The sequence below is a fragment of the Bombus impatiens genome, unplaced genomic scaffold (assembly GCF_000188095.3).
Source record: "Bombus impatiens unplaced genomic scaffold, BIMP_2.2 scf_0671, whole genome shotgun sequence".
NCBI classification, from domain to species: Eukaryota; Metazoa; Arthropoda; class Insecta; order Hymenoptera; family Apidae; genus Bombus; species Bombus impatiens.
The window spans coordinates 75,450-87,607 of NT_177090.1; the positions used below are offsets into that span (position 1 = coordinate 75,450).

The following is a 12,158-nucleotide window of genomic DNA, read 5'->3' on the forward strand; positions in this document are numbered from 1 at the left end:
GCGTGAAATCATAGAAAATTTATTTCTAAGGGTGGGGGGAGGGTAAATGTATTTAACTAAATAGGTTCTTGTATATGCTAACGTGGAACATCTTTAGCACTTGGCCGCTGAGGGCCATAAGGCATAAACGTGAGCATTCTTGTTTCCTCTCTGTCGGTAACTAGATACACAGCAACAAAATAAATTTAGGTTAAATGGAATAAATCAGTAAACGAAACATGACGCGGCACGCGAGAAATTGTACTGCTGGTGCTGTTTATACTTATCACGAAAAAAGAAAAGATGCAGCAGCTTCAGGTTATGGTACAAATACACAAAGAGTGGGAAAAGATTCGGTTAAAGATTTTGACTGCTGTTGTCTCACATTACAACCTTGCAGAAATCCTGTCATAACGTTTGTATATTGCATTATAATCTTCATACTATATCTTATTTTAGCACATTATTACCTTATTAGGTTACAAATCTTATGTTTACAGAAAGGATGGTTATTTGTTTGACAAAGAAGCAATACTGGAATATGTCTTAACCAAAAAGAAAGAATACGCAAGGAAATTGAAAGAGTATGAAAAACAAAAACAACAGGAAGAGGTAAATAAAAATATATAAATGAAAGTGTTATTGAATATTTTGCAATCAATGTTTGTAATTTTTCAAGGAGCAATCTAATGAAAAAAGTGCTAATGAAGAACTACAGAAATTGCAAAAATTTTTAAAGGGAGAGAAGAATATCGTTTCTCGAAGTCAAATTGCAGCCAAAGAATCTGGTTCTTCGGTTTCTAATATGAGTAATGGTAAAGATAAAATGTTGCCAAGTTTTTGGATTCCATCTAAGACACCAGAGGCGAAAGAAACTATATTGCAAAAGCCAGATAAGACGATATACTGTCCTCTTAGTGGAAAACCATTGAAAATAAAAGATCTTATTCCTGTAAAATTTACTGAAGTAAAAGATCCAGATGACAAAAAGTCTCTTATTGTTAAGCAAGCAAGATATATGTGTCCAATTACACATGATATTTTAAGTAACAGCGTACCATGTGCAGTTATAAGGACAACGTATGATTTTTTCACTTTTTAATGTTTTTTGTATTGCATTATTTGTTACATATTGGACATAAACAAATATTTTATGATCTTTTCAGTGGTGATGTGATTACAATGGAGTGTGTAGAAAAAATTATTAGGAAGGATTGGATTAATCCTTTAGATAGTACAGAATTGACTGAAGCAGATATTATACCTCTTCAAAGGGTAATTGTTAAGAATAACAGAAAAAATAGGCGAAGTAAAAGAATAACATTAACTTTTTTCCAGGGTGGTACTGGATATTCGGCTGTTAATGATGGCTTAGAAGGAAAACACGAAAGACCAGTGTTACAAGCATAAAGTATATTTTTAGGTATAAAATTTTTAATATATTAAACTAATAAAGTAAAGAATTAATAAAACTAAAATGATATTATTTTAATTTTATGAAAATTGTTTCACGTTTAAAAAAATTAAAAACAAGTAAAATTTTCTTTTGTGTTTGCATATATTTTATATCCATAAATATTAGGTATAAAATAAGGCGATATTTTTAAATTTGTTAAAAAATAAATAAATATCTTGATTTTTCATAAGAAAATTTAATAATAGAGACATACGTACGTTTTTAATATAGATGCACTGAAGTTGGTTTATCGTAGGAAACGTTTTTTACAATTACCTCTTCGTCCCTTAACAGCTTTACTACACTCACCACTGCTCGGTTTAATAAACGAAATCAGAAAAAGAAATTTATCATGACGAATAAATACTTAATATATTACATTCAACTGGTATGTATTCGTATATATTAATAAATCTGCTTATAGCCACGTTCAATTTTTATAATATAGCTCTTCCTATACGATTTTTATTCCATTCGACCGAAATTTTGCAATAATTTTATATATTTTTCCTATATTTATAGAAAGAGAATTATTTAAGCTGGAGTTATAATAGAAAGCACGTCACATATGTTAGCTTCTTACAATTCGAGTTTGAACTAGTCGTTAATTGATTGGAAGAAAATGAGTGGGCCAAATGCAAAATTTGTTTAGCGCGTTTTCAGTCAACGGGAAAATAACAATCCCATAATTCCATTCGCGTAGAATATCGATTCGCGATCCAATCCAGGCTATAGCTTCTGTCAGAAGGTGTCGCCATCTCAAGGAATATAGTTTTTTAAAGCATTCCGAAATTCTGGCGCTCTACCGGCCAGGCGGCAATCTGCGAGACTACGTTAGTGTTTGCTGTCGCGTAGTGCTTGCGCGCGTTCTAAACTCCGATTTCCCGCAACTGTCTTTTTTATCGGAAAATTAAGTGTCAGCATCAGTTATCAAGTGCAGAAGTCGCGATGATAGTTCACCAATAGATTAAAGGTGAGTGTCCCTCTGTTTAAGTGTGTCATTTATCGGATCGAGTATTGTCACATGTGCAATGCCACGACGGTAACACTTTAAGCATTTGGTAAGTCAGCATTTTTGATACCTTTTACGAGCGAAACAATCACTGAGCAAGATCGTTGCAAATATCAATAAGTACTCGTGGATAACCGACGTATAAAAAAGAATATACTTATTTTCAAATTTTAATACAGTTGTTTTTTTTTATACATATTGTAATAGCTCGATTCGATTAGTTTCGCACGTAAGTTTCTAGCAACTCTGCGAACAAGTGTCTACAATAGATCTGTAAGTAGGACATGTAAATGCATCGATTAATTGATTATCAGCAGCGAGATAATGTGACTGGTGAAACGTAAACGAAATTTCGACGCATTTCGGGCTTGTTCGACTTGTATCTCGTCAGACGCGAAACATTCAAAAGCAAATAAAACCGCGGTGTTACATAAGACAAACATCGTACATTAACTACACCGATATGTTTTTAAGCATCAATCATCGTCCGTAGCTGATACTTTGCGTCATTTTGGTTTGTGCGTACGCGGGTTTAACGCGATGCGACTATCCCCGCTACCGGACATCGCGACATCTCATTTTTCACGAACGTGCATTTTCTGCAGACAGTATTAGCGTCGACGTATATAACTTAAACATATGAAAATCGTTCTAGATTATTTTTTAAATAAAATACGTAAAGCTCATTATTAACGATTTACAAGTCAGTAAAAAAGTATTATTTTTGAAATATTAAAATTATAATAAAAATGAAGATAAATGGAAATAAATCTATTATATAGTCGTTTATTGTATCAACTAGATCGATTTTAAGTTGTCGATTTATATCGATTTTCACATGTGTCATTGTAACTCGAATACTAGTTGATACAGTTGATCCAATCTAAACGATTAAAATTGTGATGGCAATCGCGAAGCATTGTGTATAGCGGCTTGAATGACGTATCATATGCAGATAAAACATTTTAAATAATTAATCGACAGATATACAATTAAGTGGTGAAAGTTACTTGAAGAGGACACAAGTCTGAGTGCGTTATTGTTTAAATTTGTGACTGAAATTTGTTTCCAATATAATTGAGAGACAAAATTTATTATAGCTCTTTCCGTTTCCTATCTATTTAATTTACATTCATTATCATTTATAGGTTAAACGTAAGACTATATAACATCAGGCGTAATTAACATAAAATCGATATAAACCATTCGACATACACGTAGAAATACAAACAAATTGTATTAATCATCTGACACATTAGATAAAAAAATGTACATTTATCGGTAATACGTTGGCATACAATAATAGCATCGATAATAGTACTAATGGTAAGATAACCTTCTAATGTAAACAATAATATATATTTATATATTCATATATTCATAAAAATATTAAATGTACGTATGTACATACGTACATAAGTGTACGTTAAACCTTGTTATATCATTAAGCATATCTGTACGCTGTATACACTCTACAAAATATGTAGCGGTCGCGTATGTATTTGCCATATCCATGTTCCGGTCTTACATACACGTACGTTCATGTGTATACGTGTCATACGTAATAGAAGGATAAGCTAGGTTGACCGACCATGATGCAGAGTGCATGCGTAACAAATAGTTCACGCCGATCGCATGAAACACATACACGAGAGTAAAAACATATCATGCATGTGTTTTCGTGCACGCGTAGATGATAAGAGGCGACACGAGGTTATATCATCGTCTACGAGGCGCATAGCGCATATTGCAGCACGATTGCTGCAGTTCTTTCACCCATTCGATTTTGTTGCACTATACACATATCCTATGATGAGTGCACTTGAACCTTATTTTACATGCAGGAATAAATAAAAAGAAATAGAATTAAGTTTTTCGTTCCAGTTCGTTTTTAAAAAGATTGAGTTTGGAATAAATGTTTGTAAATTTGAAATAAATACTTTATCGGAAGTTAATTATTCACTCTACTAATCACAAGTCGTGGAAATCTTATTGTTTATAATCTAGGATAAGTATAAATGGATATTGTAATTGCAAAATGAAATTAATACCTATTAATTGCATGTACAATATGTATTATATAATTTGAAAATTTTATTACAAAACTATTTTAAATGTACTGTGACTCATGAACGGTAGTGTACGTACAGATATGTACTATGTATACTTGCCAAATTTTGTTATTTGATTCTTTTGTGAACGATAGTTAAATGCAAGATATTTATTCTTGTTTTCAAGTTATTTTTGCATGTAGAATAATCTTTTACTCGGATATATTGTAACTTATCAATCTTCCGAGGCATATTATATATATTAATATTTTTATGCACGTATCAATAATCCTTTAAGTCATAATCTCTGATCCCAACGAAGGCTGATGGTGTTGAACCGATCATCGTATATCAATGGGTAGATGAACTTGAAATGAATAGTTGGATACTGATTAGTCTTAAACTAAAGTTTTAATAATGGTGTATTGTGATGTAAATGGTACAAAGCGAAAGGAGGAGAACTTACATGAAAAAGCAAATCAAGAATATAGAATACAATTTTTTCATATGACGCTTCGTTTTCGAGAAAGTTGGGTTTGAAAAATTGTTAAGTATACTTAAACTTAGTTAATTACCAGCTATGAATTACCAGCAGAAGAGTTTGAAAATGTTTGGTAAGAACTCGTCTGGTACATACACATACTAAATTTTCAAATTTATTTTTTTGGGAAGAAAGTATCTTATGAAAAAACTTTATTCTACATTTTTGTCTTATTTTCAGGCGCAGGATCACCTTCTATCAATTATTTACTCTTGTTTAATCCGGAATAAGCCAAGTTCAAGAATACTTGACAAATTTCCAAATTCGATTTTTTCGAACACGAAGCGTTATATGAAAAAATTTTGTTGTATATTTTTTACTTGCACTAGTTTGTTAATACTCTGCATATCGTTCAAAGTATACCAAATTTATTAGAATAACGTATACTTCACAATAGATATTACATAAATCAGAAACACAAGAAAATTTTCATAATTTAAGGAAAGTAGGTCATCATAACGCTATAAATATCTCAATTTCTTTAAATTGTAGAATATAGGTAAAGGGAGAGATAGAACCGAAAAGAAATAATAAGAAAATCCGTTGATTTCATTTACATAATGTGAAAATTTTAAAAAATGAATTCCATGCAAAAGGACTAAAAAGAAATAGCAAAGGAAATGTTGTATTAACATAGAGTTGATTCTTAATAGAGTAATCAGACATTTAGTTTAGGTGCTAACAAATTTATTTATGATATATAGTATGTTATTTTATAATAAATGTTATTGTACGTTATACATATTTAGATCTGTAGAATATAAGATTTCGTGGATCATGCAAATACATGAACAAAGATTCGTTTTATATGTTAATTCTTACATATTAAGAATAAGATGAAGCATAGAATGTTAAAATTTTCCTAGTATAAGGTTACGTAGAAGATCTTCGATTTGTATTAAATTGTTTTATTCTATTATACCAGTCGTTATAAATCAAAGCAAACTAGAGCAAACTATTTATATCTTCCTTATAATATATTTATAAACTTGCATTTACTTTGATACTTTTTCGAAATTATCTTTCGTTTCTTAAGAGGCTTCACAGTGAAATTTATTTCAAATTTTTGAAATCAAAATTTGCTTGAGAAGAATCACACAATATTTCTGATTTAAATGTCATTTTCATATTCTCTATTATTATGTCTTCTTCCAAAAACTTTACTTACAACTTAATAACATAAAAATATGACAATCATGTAAATAATAAAACTCTATTCATAAATTATGTGTGTTCAATAGTATTAGGATATGTATAAATGTTTTAAAATACACAATCTGTGATTTAACTCCTTTCCTCAAGACCACTTAAATGAGGAAGCTCTGTTTCCATTTAATTTAACAGCGAGATTTTTTTTTTAGAAAAATTCTAATTCGATTTTTTCATTGTTTACTAATATATACCAATAACCCATTACGTGGATAATTAGCGTTATTTCTATTCTTCCGCGATTATAACACACATTGACTAGTTACATAATTTAAATCTAAGGAACGAACATTTATTCCCGAGCGACTTTTCTCGTTAGCATGATTTTTCGACGGTAAGATTAATCTGTCGATCACTTTTAACACAGCAGTAGGGAGGGCTCTTTCATTAATGACGAAGCCTGCAGGAGAGAAAGTAGGAACTAGCAGTAGTTTACTACCGTATGTGGTTTGCTTTTGTTGTACAGACGTACTGAACAACTGACCTTCCTTTTCAAGAAACTAGTAGACACACCCGTGCACCTAAACATAATCATAAATATGTTTGTCATGCTTGTCATATACGTTAGCCACTTGTATTCTACGTTAGACCTTATCCGTACGTTTTTATTTGATAGGCAAATAAAGTCTCATTGTGTAAAAATTCATTTGTGTAATCGAAATAATTTTTACTCTTACGTATTATAAATGATTTCGTAAGGTGATTACTATCATAATTCTTTGGATTCGATGCTTATTTAATTGAACTTTGTAAAAGAAATTTACTTTCTTAAAATTATTGTAAAAGTTGAAGAATTTCAATAAGTTTGAAAATTATCTATCTTTTTCTAATTTAATTGTTCTTTAAAACAGATATAGCATTTCTGAATCTGCAAGTTTTTGAATGAATGAATGAAAAATAAGTGAATCGTAGTGAACTTACCTTTAACACATCCGCTTATGTAAGGAAAATACCAATCTTTCCAAAGAAAAACTTAGAAGTGATTTCATAGTACTACGAAGCAATTGATATTTATGTGTATGAACCATCATTTTCAAACGTTTTCTTCTTGCTTCGTCATTTTCAAATTACGTTATACTAATGGATCGTGGAAAGATTCGAGCTAGTAGATCCATTTGTCTTTTTAATGCGACGCGATAATTTCCAATTTAAAGCATTAAAAACAAAAAAAAACCACCTTGTTCGGTGCAAATTATGCGAATTGCGAGGAATAGTTTCTTCTTAGCGGAAACTGTTAGCCGCGATCGCTTGTTAATAAATATATATCGATATACCCGGTCACCAGTACTTCGTACACACTTTAAACATTACGTAACACATCTTGCGTGTTTTGCGGTGCGCATTACCTCATATCAAAGCAATTCTCGAGTACAGCACGGTCATTTTCCCACCGTAGATACCCTTCCCTCTTGGTTCAAATGTGCGTGAACTTGTTTCCGTTATAGAAAAGACACTTTACAGAAAAAACACTATTTCCTTCTTTCTTACTTTTTACGACACGTAGATACGATACGCAGAACACTGTCCATACTACTCAACGTGCAATTAATTCCATTTGCAATTGTAATTAATTTGTAACATTTACAAAACGAGACTCGATCACCCTCCAGTTATCTTTAGAAATACTTCGCTTTTTAAATTCCTTATTATTTCCTGTAAGGAGGCAATATTAAACAGATGAAAGAATTTTCTGTTCCTTTAAGTATTTATATTTACATTATCCAGATTCATATTAAACAATTAAAAATTCCTTTCGCGTTCGTAGATAATGTCGATAACGCTGCTCATAGATTCCCTTAAAAACACGTAAACAATGTAATTATTTAGTATTTAAGAAATCACTAAATACCATTTACTCAGGAGTCCTTTTCTCTCGTAAGATATTATTAATCGTTATAATATATCTCTTGTAAAGTATAGCGTTATTATTTGTTTTGCAGTTCCATATCGAGATGAATGAATTTGTTATGAATTCGTTATGGACGTATTATTACATTTCCGTTTCATTATATAATAAATCATAGAGGGTCATAAAAATTCTTAATATTGAAGGGTTTAATTATTTTTCTAAAAATTATAAATGTTAATATCGTTACCATCTTTTGGCTATAAAATTGTTAGTATTTCCTACTATAACCGAAAAGAAAGATTTGCTATGTTCGTATTATGTACCGCATTAAATTGAAATCCAGGAGACAATATATCCTTGGTAAGACAATGTTGCGGGCAAACATAGGGTTCTTTCCAATATTCGCCACGACTCACGAAACGATCTATAGATCCCAACTTGCTTGCAGTATTTACGTAACGCAATATAGGCCATGCACAAATCGGAGGGAGGGGGGAGTGAATCATCGATTACACTTGCTAGGCTGCAACATGGGCGATGGCTTCCTCGTTAAACCTTGAATAAGTAATCTGCCCCTGAGGTGATATTCTGCACAGAAAATCATTTAATACCCGAGCTTTCTTCAACGGTACGAAGATTTTCATTTTTCCAAATCGTCTGTAAAACTCGCAAATTAGCTAATGATTTTCAAATATTTTCATTTTTCTAAATTTCTTATCAAATTTCTAGCTGTGTTTACCTCGACAAAAGTTTTGTGTTAATTTAATGATAAATATAGTTAAAAAATAAAGTTGTGAATAATTTCTTAAATATTTCTTTAAAAAATCTAACAATATGTTAAAAATTATTATTCCTTAATTATTTATTCCTTGATTTTCGTGTTCGTAGAAAAATTTGTTTTCATTATTGAATGAATATCAAGTATACAAACGAACGTTGCATCATCGCTTGTTGTTTGCAATTATATGTCGGATTGGAAATTTGATCTTTTACCTCATAATATCACCTTATAGTTGCTCGTTGACTCTCAGCTTTATTGATCAATGATTAAATTGCAACTTCATATTAATGCTGTAATGCAGAGCAATTAAGATATCGTGTTTCTGAACAATTCAAGAAAATGAATCAACTGATAGAAATGAAACGCGTTAGTTCGTCATTAGTAAATTAATCTTTTTTACACTAACAATTAGAATTAATTATACTATATTTAAATATTTACGCTTTTACACATAATTTAATATTTTTATAAGTCCATTCAAATGGACAATTTTTTTTATTAAATATTATTTAGATTTGTATTATGAAAATATGAAAGAGGAGAAAAAAGGAATTATTGTAAATTTAAATACATATAATTTATGCTATACTAAGAGATAGTTTTTTTAAGTTATTGAGGAATACAAGTATAAAATATAATTTATTATAAATATTGTGAATAAGGATAGGAGGAATAAGATTGAAATTGCATGAAAGCTCAATCTCGAACAAAATCAACGGTTACACACAAATTATTTGTAATATTTGTCACCTAAAATTAACAACTACATCTCCATGGTTTTTATTAGTTTCTGCATTTAAATCTTGTTGTTCGACGATATGAATGGGACCTCTCGACCTTTTTTACCCTGATGTGTTATATTAAGTGATACTTAACGCACTTATATTTTCTCATGTACATTCGGGAAATGTGACCTAATTCCTCATATGCGTTGATTTATAGTTCCCGAACATTCAGATGAGTCGTTCGGAAATTTTATAAATCACTGTTACGTGCACATTTTGAAGGAACATGCATATCCCAACATATTCTAATAAAAGATTTCTAAGAATTGGTAACGTATAATTTATTTCACTATCAATTTATGCTTAAAGGAATAATATATATTTCTTATATGCGACACGTAATATAAAGACATATTTTTCAAAAATAATTTTCAATTTCTTAGTCAATAGTTGTAGTTTTTATAATAACTATAATACTATATACTATACTACTATAACTATAATACTATAATACTATAATAACAAGATTATAGGTTTCTGAGTGGAAGTTATATATTTTTTGCACACATATTTCATTTTTGGGAAAATAAAGCATAGAAGCGTAAAATCCGTAACAGAGATAAGTTGCAGTAATTTACTATATTACAATATATTTGCATATTATCAGGTAAAATTGCGTATATTAACTGCACTGGAAAGACATAATTCTGAACATCATTTACAATATAATTTATAATGTTGTTATACATGTATTTTTTACATTTTTAACGGCTTTATTGCCACATTAGATGCATGTATGTTGATGAAATTTAAATAGGAAGACACATCTTTCACACTAGCACCTTAATTATGCGTTGCTTAAGCTTGTATCATTACTATACAATCTGTGTTACTTAATCTTATCTCATTCCAAGAACTTAGATTTTGCAATTCCTCACTTCAGTTCGAATGCAAAGAAATAATATATTCTCTAATATTTCTCATCTACATTACTTTCAATCATGAGAATCAATAGTATACAATTATACTGTCAAACTTATCTTTTGCATAATTCAAAGAATGTATATATATTTTAATACATATCGAAACTAAACTCGAAGAAAAATAAAACAGTATAACAGTCAACACTTTTATGAATTAATTCTTCGCAGAGGATTAATCTGAAAGAAAGGGGCAAGAATAATTCAATTAAAAGCAAGGCTGTTCTTATGACTAAATATCAATAAATATCCAAAAGAAGAAATTGAATAGAAGATTTGAATTATTTGAATAGAAGAAGCACGAATCATACAAAAAATAAATAATTTAAATTTTGATATAGCACTTACTTTCCAAGAATGAAGCAAACATAGATTAGGTGATCTAAAAGGATTTGCTTATTTAATTCTCAAACGAAGTAGTTTAACTTTAATGCAATTTTCGAATATTTTCATTTCATCTCGTTTTCGTTATATTATGTTTTAAGAAAATCTTTAGCGTGAAAATCACATATCGATAAATATTTCTCTTTATTTTCCTGAAACTAAAGAAATTTTCTAATGATACAAAAATGGGATTTGGTTAAAAATAAGGAAAGCAATGTAGCAGGGTCAAATATGAAGCATAAAAGCGCTAAATGGTAAATTCTAAAAGCAACACCTTAAGAACCAGCTGCACACGTGCTGTCCATACACTAGCGTCGATCCGCCACAAGAATTCTCGAATGTTTTGACCCGGTGTGCATGTTTCGACAGCAGTATGACCCAGTCAAGATCGCCAACGGCGAATCCAGCTAAGCAGAAATTGCTACAGTACATAGATTCGAAAAGGTCAAAGCATTTGAAATGCAAATAGCATTTCTCCTGCAAGGAAATATAATACCGGTCGGTGATTGCAGAGACGCGAGTCCAGTTGACTAGCGTAACATCATTTTATGTTTGATAATTATTTGCATCCCGCGGCTTAGAATATCAAGTTAAATTCCAAAACCATTGGCCGAGTCACGTCTCAACGCATGTTGCATTCACTACCGGCTTCACTTTCTCTACGATATGGCTCACCGTAGTCGATACGTAGGTATCTACGTTCGCTTTGAATTCTTACGATTTTGTACTGCTGACCGATATTCCTTCCATAATGTATCAAACGAATTCTTATTTGAACGATCTTCAAATACACGAAGATAATTGGATAATATTATATTTAGTTGTACGAAAAATTTATAACGTGTTCGATGGTTCATTTATTTTATCACATTCTACATTTTATTATTATGTAACTTTGGAAAATACTACGTGCTACTTTTAGTTGAACATCAAACGCACCAATTAGTCTGATTTTTAAACAAGAACAATCTTCTATTTTAAGGAAGAACAGAGAAAAATTGTTTGATATTTATCAGTTTGTTTCATTTGCTTCATCATGTTTATATTCCGATCTTTACATTAATTTAATTTATATCTTATGACGATATTTTGAATGATTTAATCAATTACTGAAATTTATATTTGAATATAAATTTATCAGATAATTTTCATCTTCGTGTGATCGATCTTGATGTATCTAATGATTGGATA

The 12,158-nt window shown here is 30.4% G+C and overlaps 2 protein-coding genes across 4 annotated transcripts in view; both read left to right on the top strand.

Annotated features, from left to right (window-relative positions):
* Positions 1–88: 88 nt before the first annotated feature.
* Positions 89–1,458, top strand: LOC100746786 (nitric oxide synthase-interacting protein homolog). The gene is made up of 5 exons (XM_003492309.4): positions 89–394; positions 480–591; positions 659–1,059; positions 1,146–1,254; positions 1,318–1,458. The coding sequence occupies exons 1-5, from the start codon at positions 219–221 to the stop codon at positions 1,387–1,389; spliced, it is 870 nt and encodes a 289-aa protein (XP_003492357.1). The 5' UTR covers positions 89–218; the 3' UTR covers positions 1,390–1,458.
* A 521-nt stretch (positions 1,459–1,979) lies between these two features.
* LOC112213463 (putative cyclin-dependent serine/threonine-protein kinase DDB_G0272797/DDB_G0274007) overlaps positions 1,980–12,158 on the top strand; it is a 43,034-nt gene continuing 32,855 nt past the window's right edge. The window contains exons 1-2 of one of the 3 annotated variants that reach the window (XM_024370200.2): positions 1,980–2,428; positions 5,092–5,112. In XM_024370200.2, the coding sequence (XP_024225968.1) occupies positions 5,106–5,112 (7 nt within the window). In that variant the 5' untranslated portion in view covers positions 1,980–2,428; positions 5,092–5,105. Of the gene's footprint in view, positions 2,497–5,091; positions 5,113–12,158 lie in introns of all 3 variants that reach the window. The other 2 variants (XM_024370202.2, XM_024370201.2) reach the window with 2 other exon arrangements.

Bases quoted from the DNA above. Each gene is read 5' to 3' on its own strand.
- LOC100746786 (XM_003492309.4), top strand. From the start codon at position 219: ATGACGCGGCACGCGAGAAATTGTACTGCTGGTGCTGTTTATACTTAT. The intron at 592-658 runs GTAAATAAAAAT...TAATTTTTCAAG, and splicing joins AACAAAAACAACAGGAAGAG to GAGCAATCTAATGAAAAAAG. The intron at 1,255-1,317 runs GTAATTGTTAAG...ACTTTTTTCCAG, and splicing joins ATATTATACCTCTTCAAAGG to GGTGGTACTGGATATTCGGC.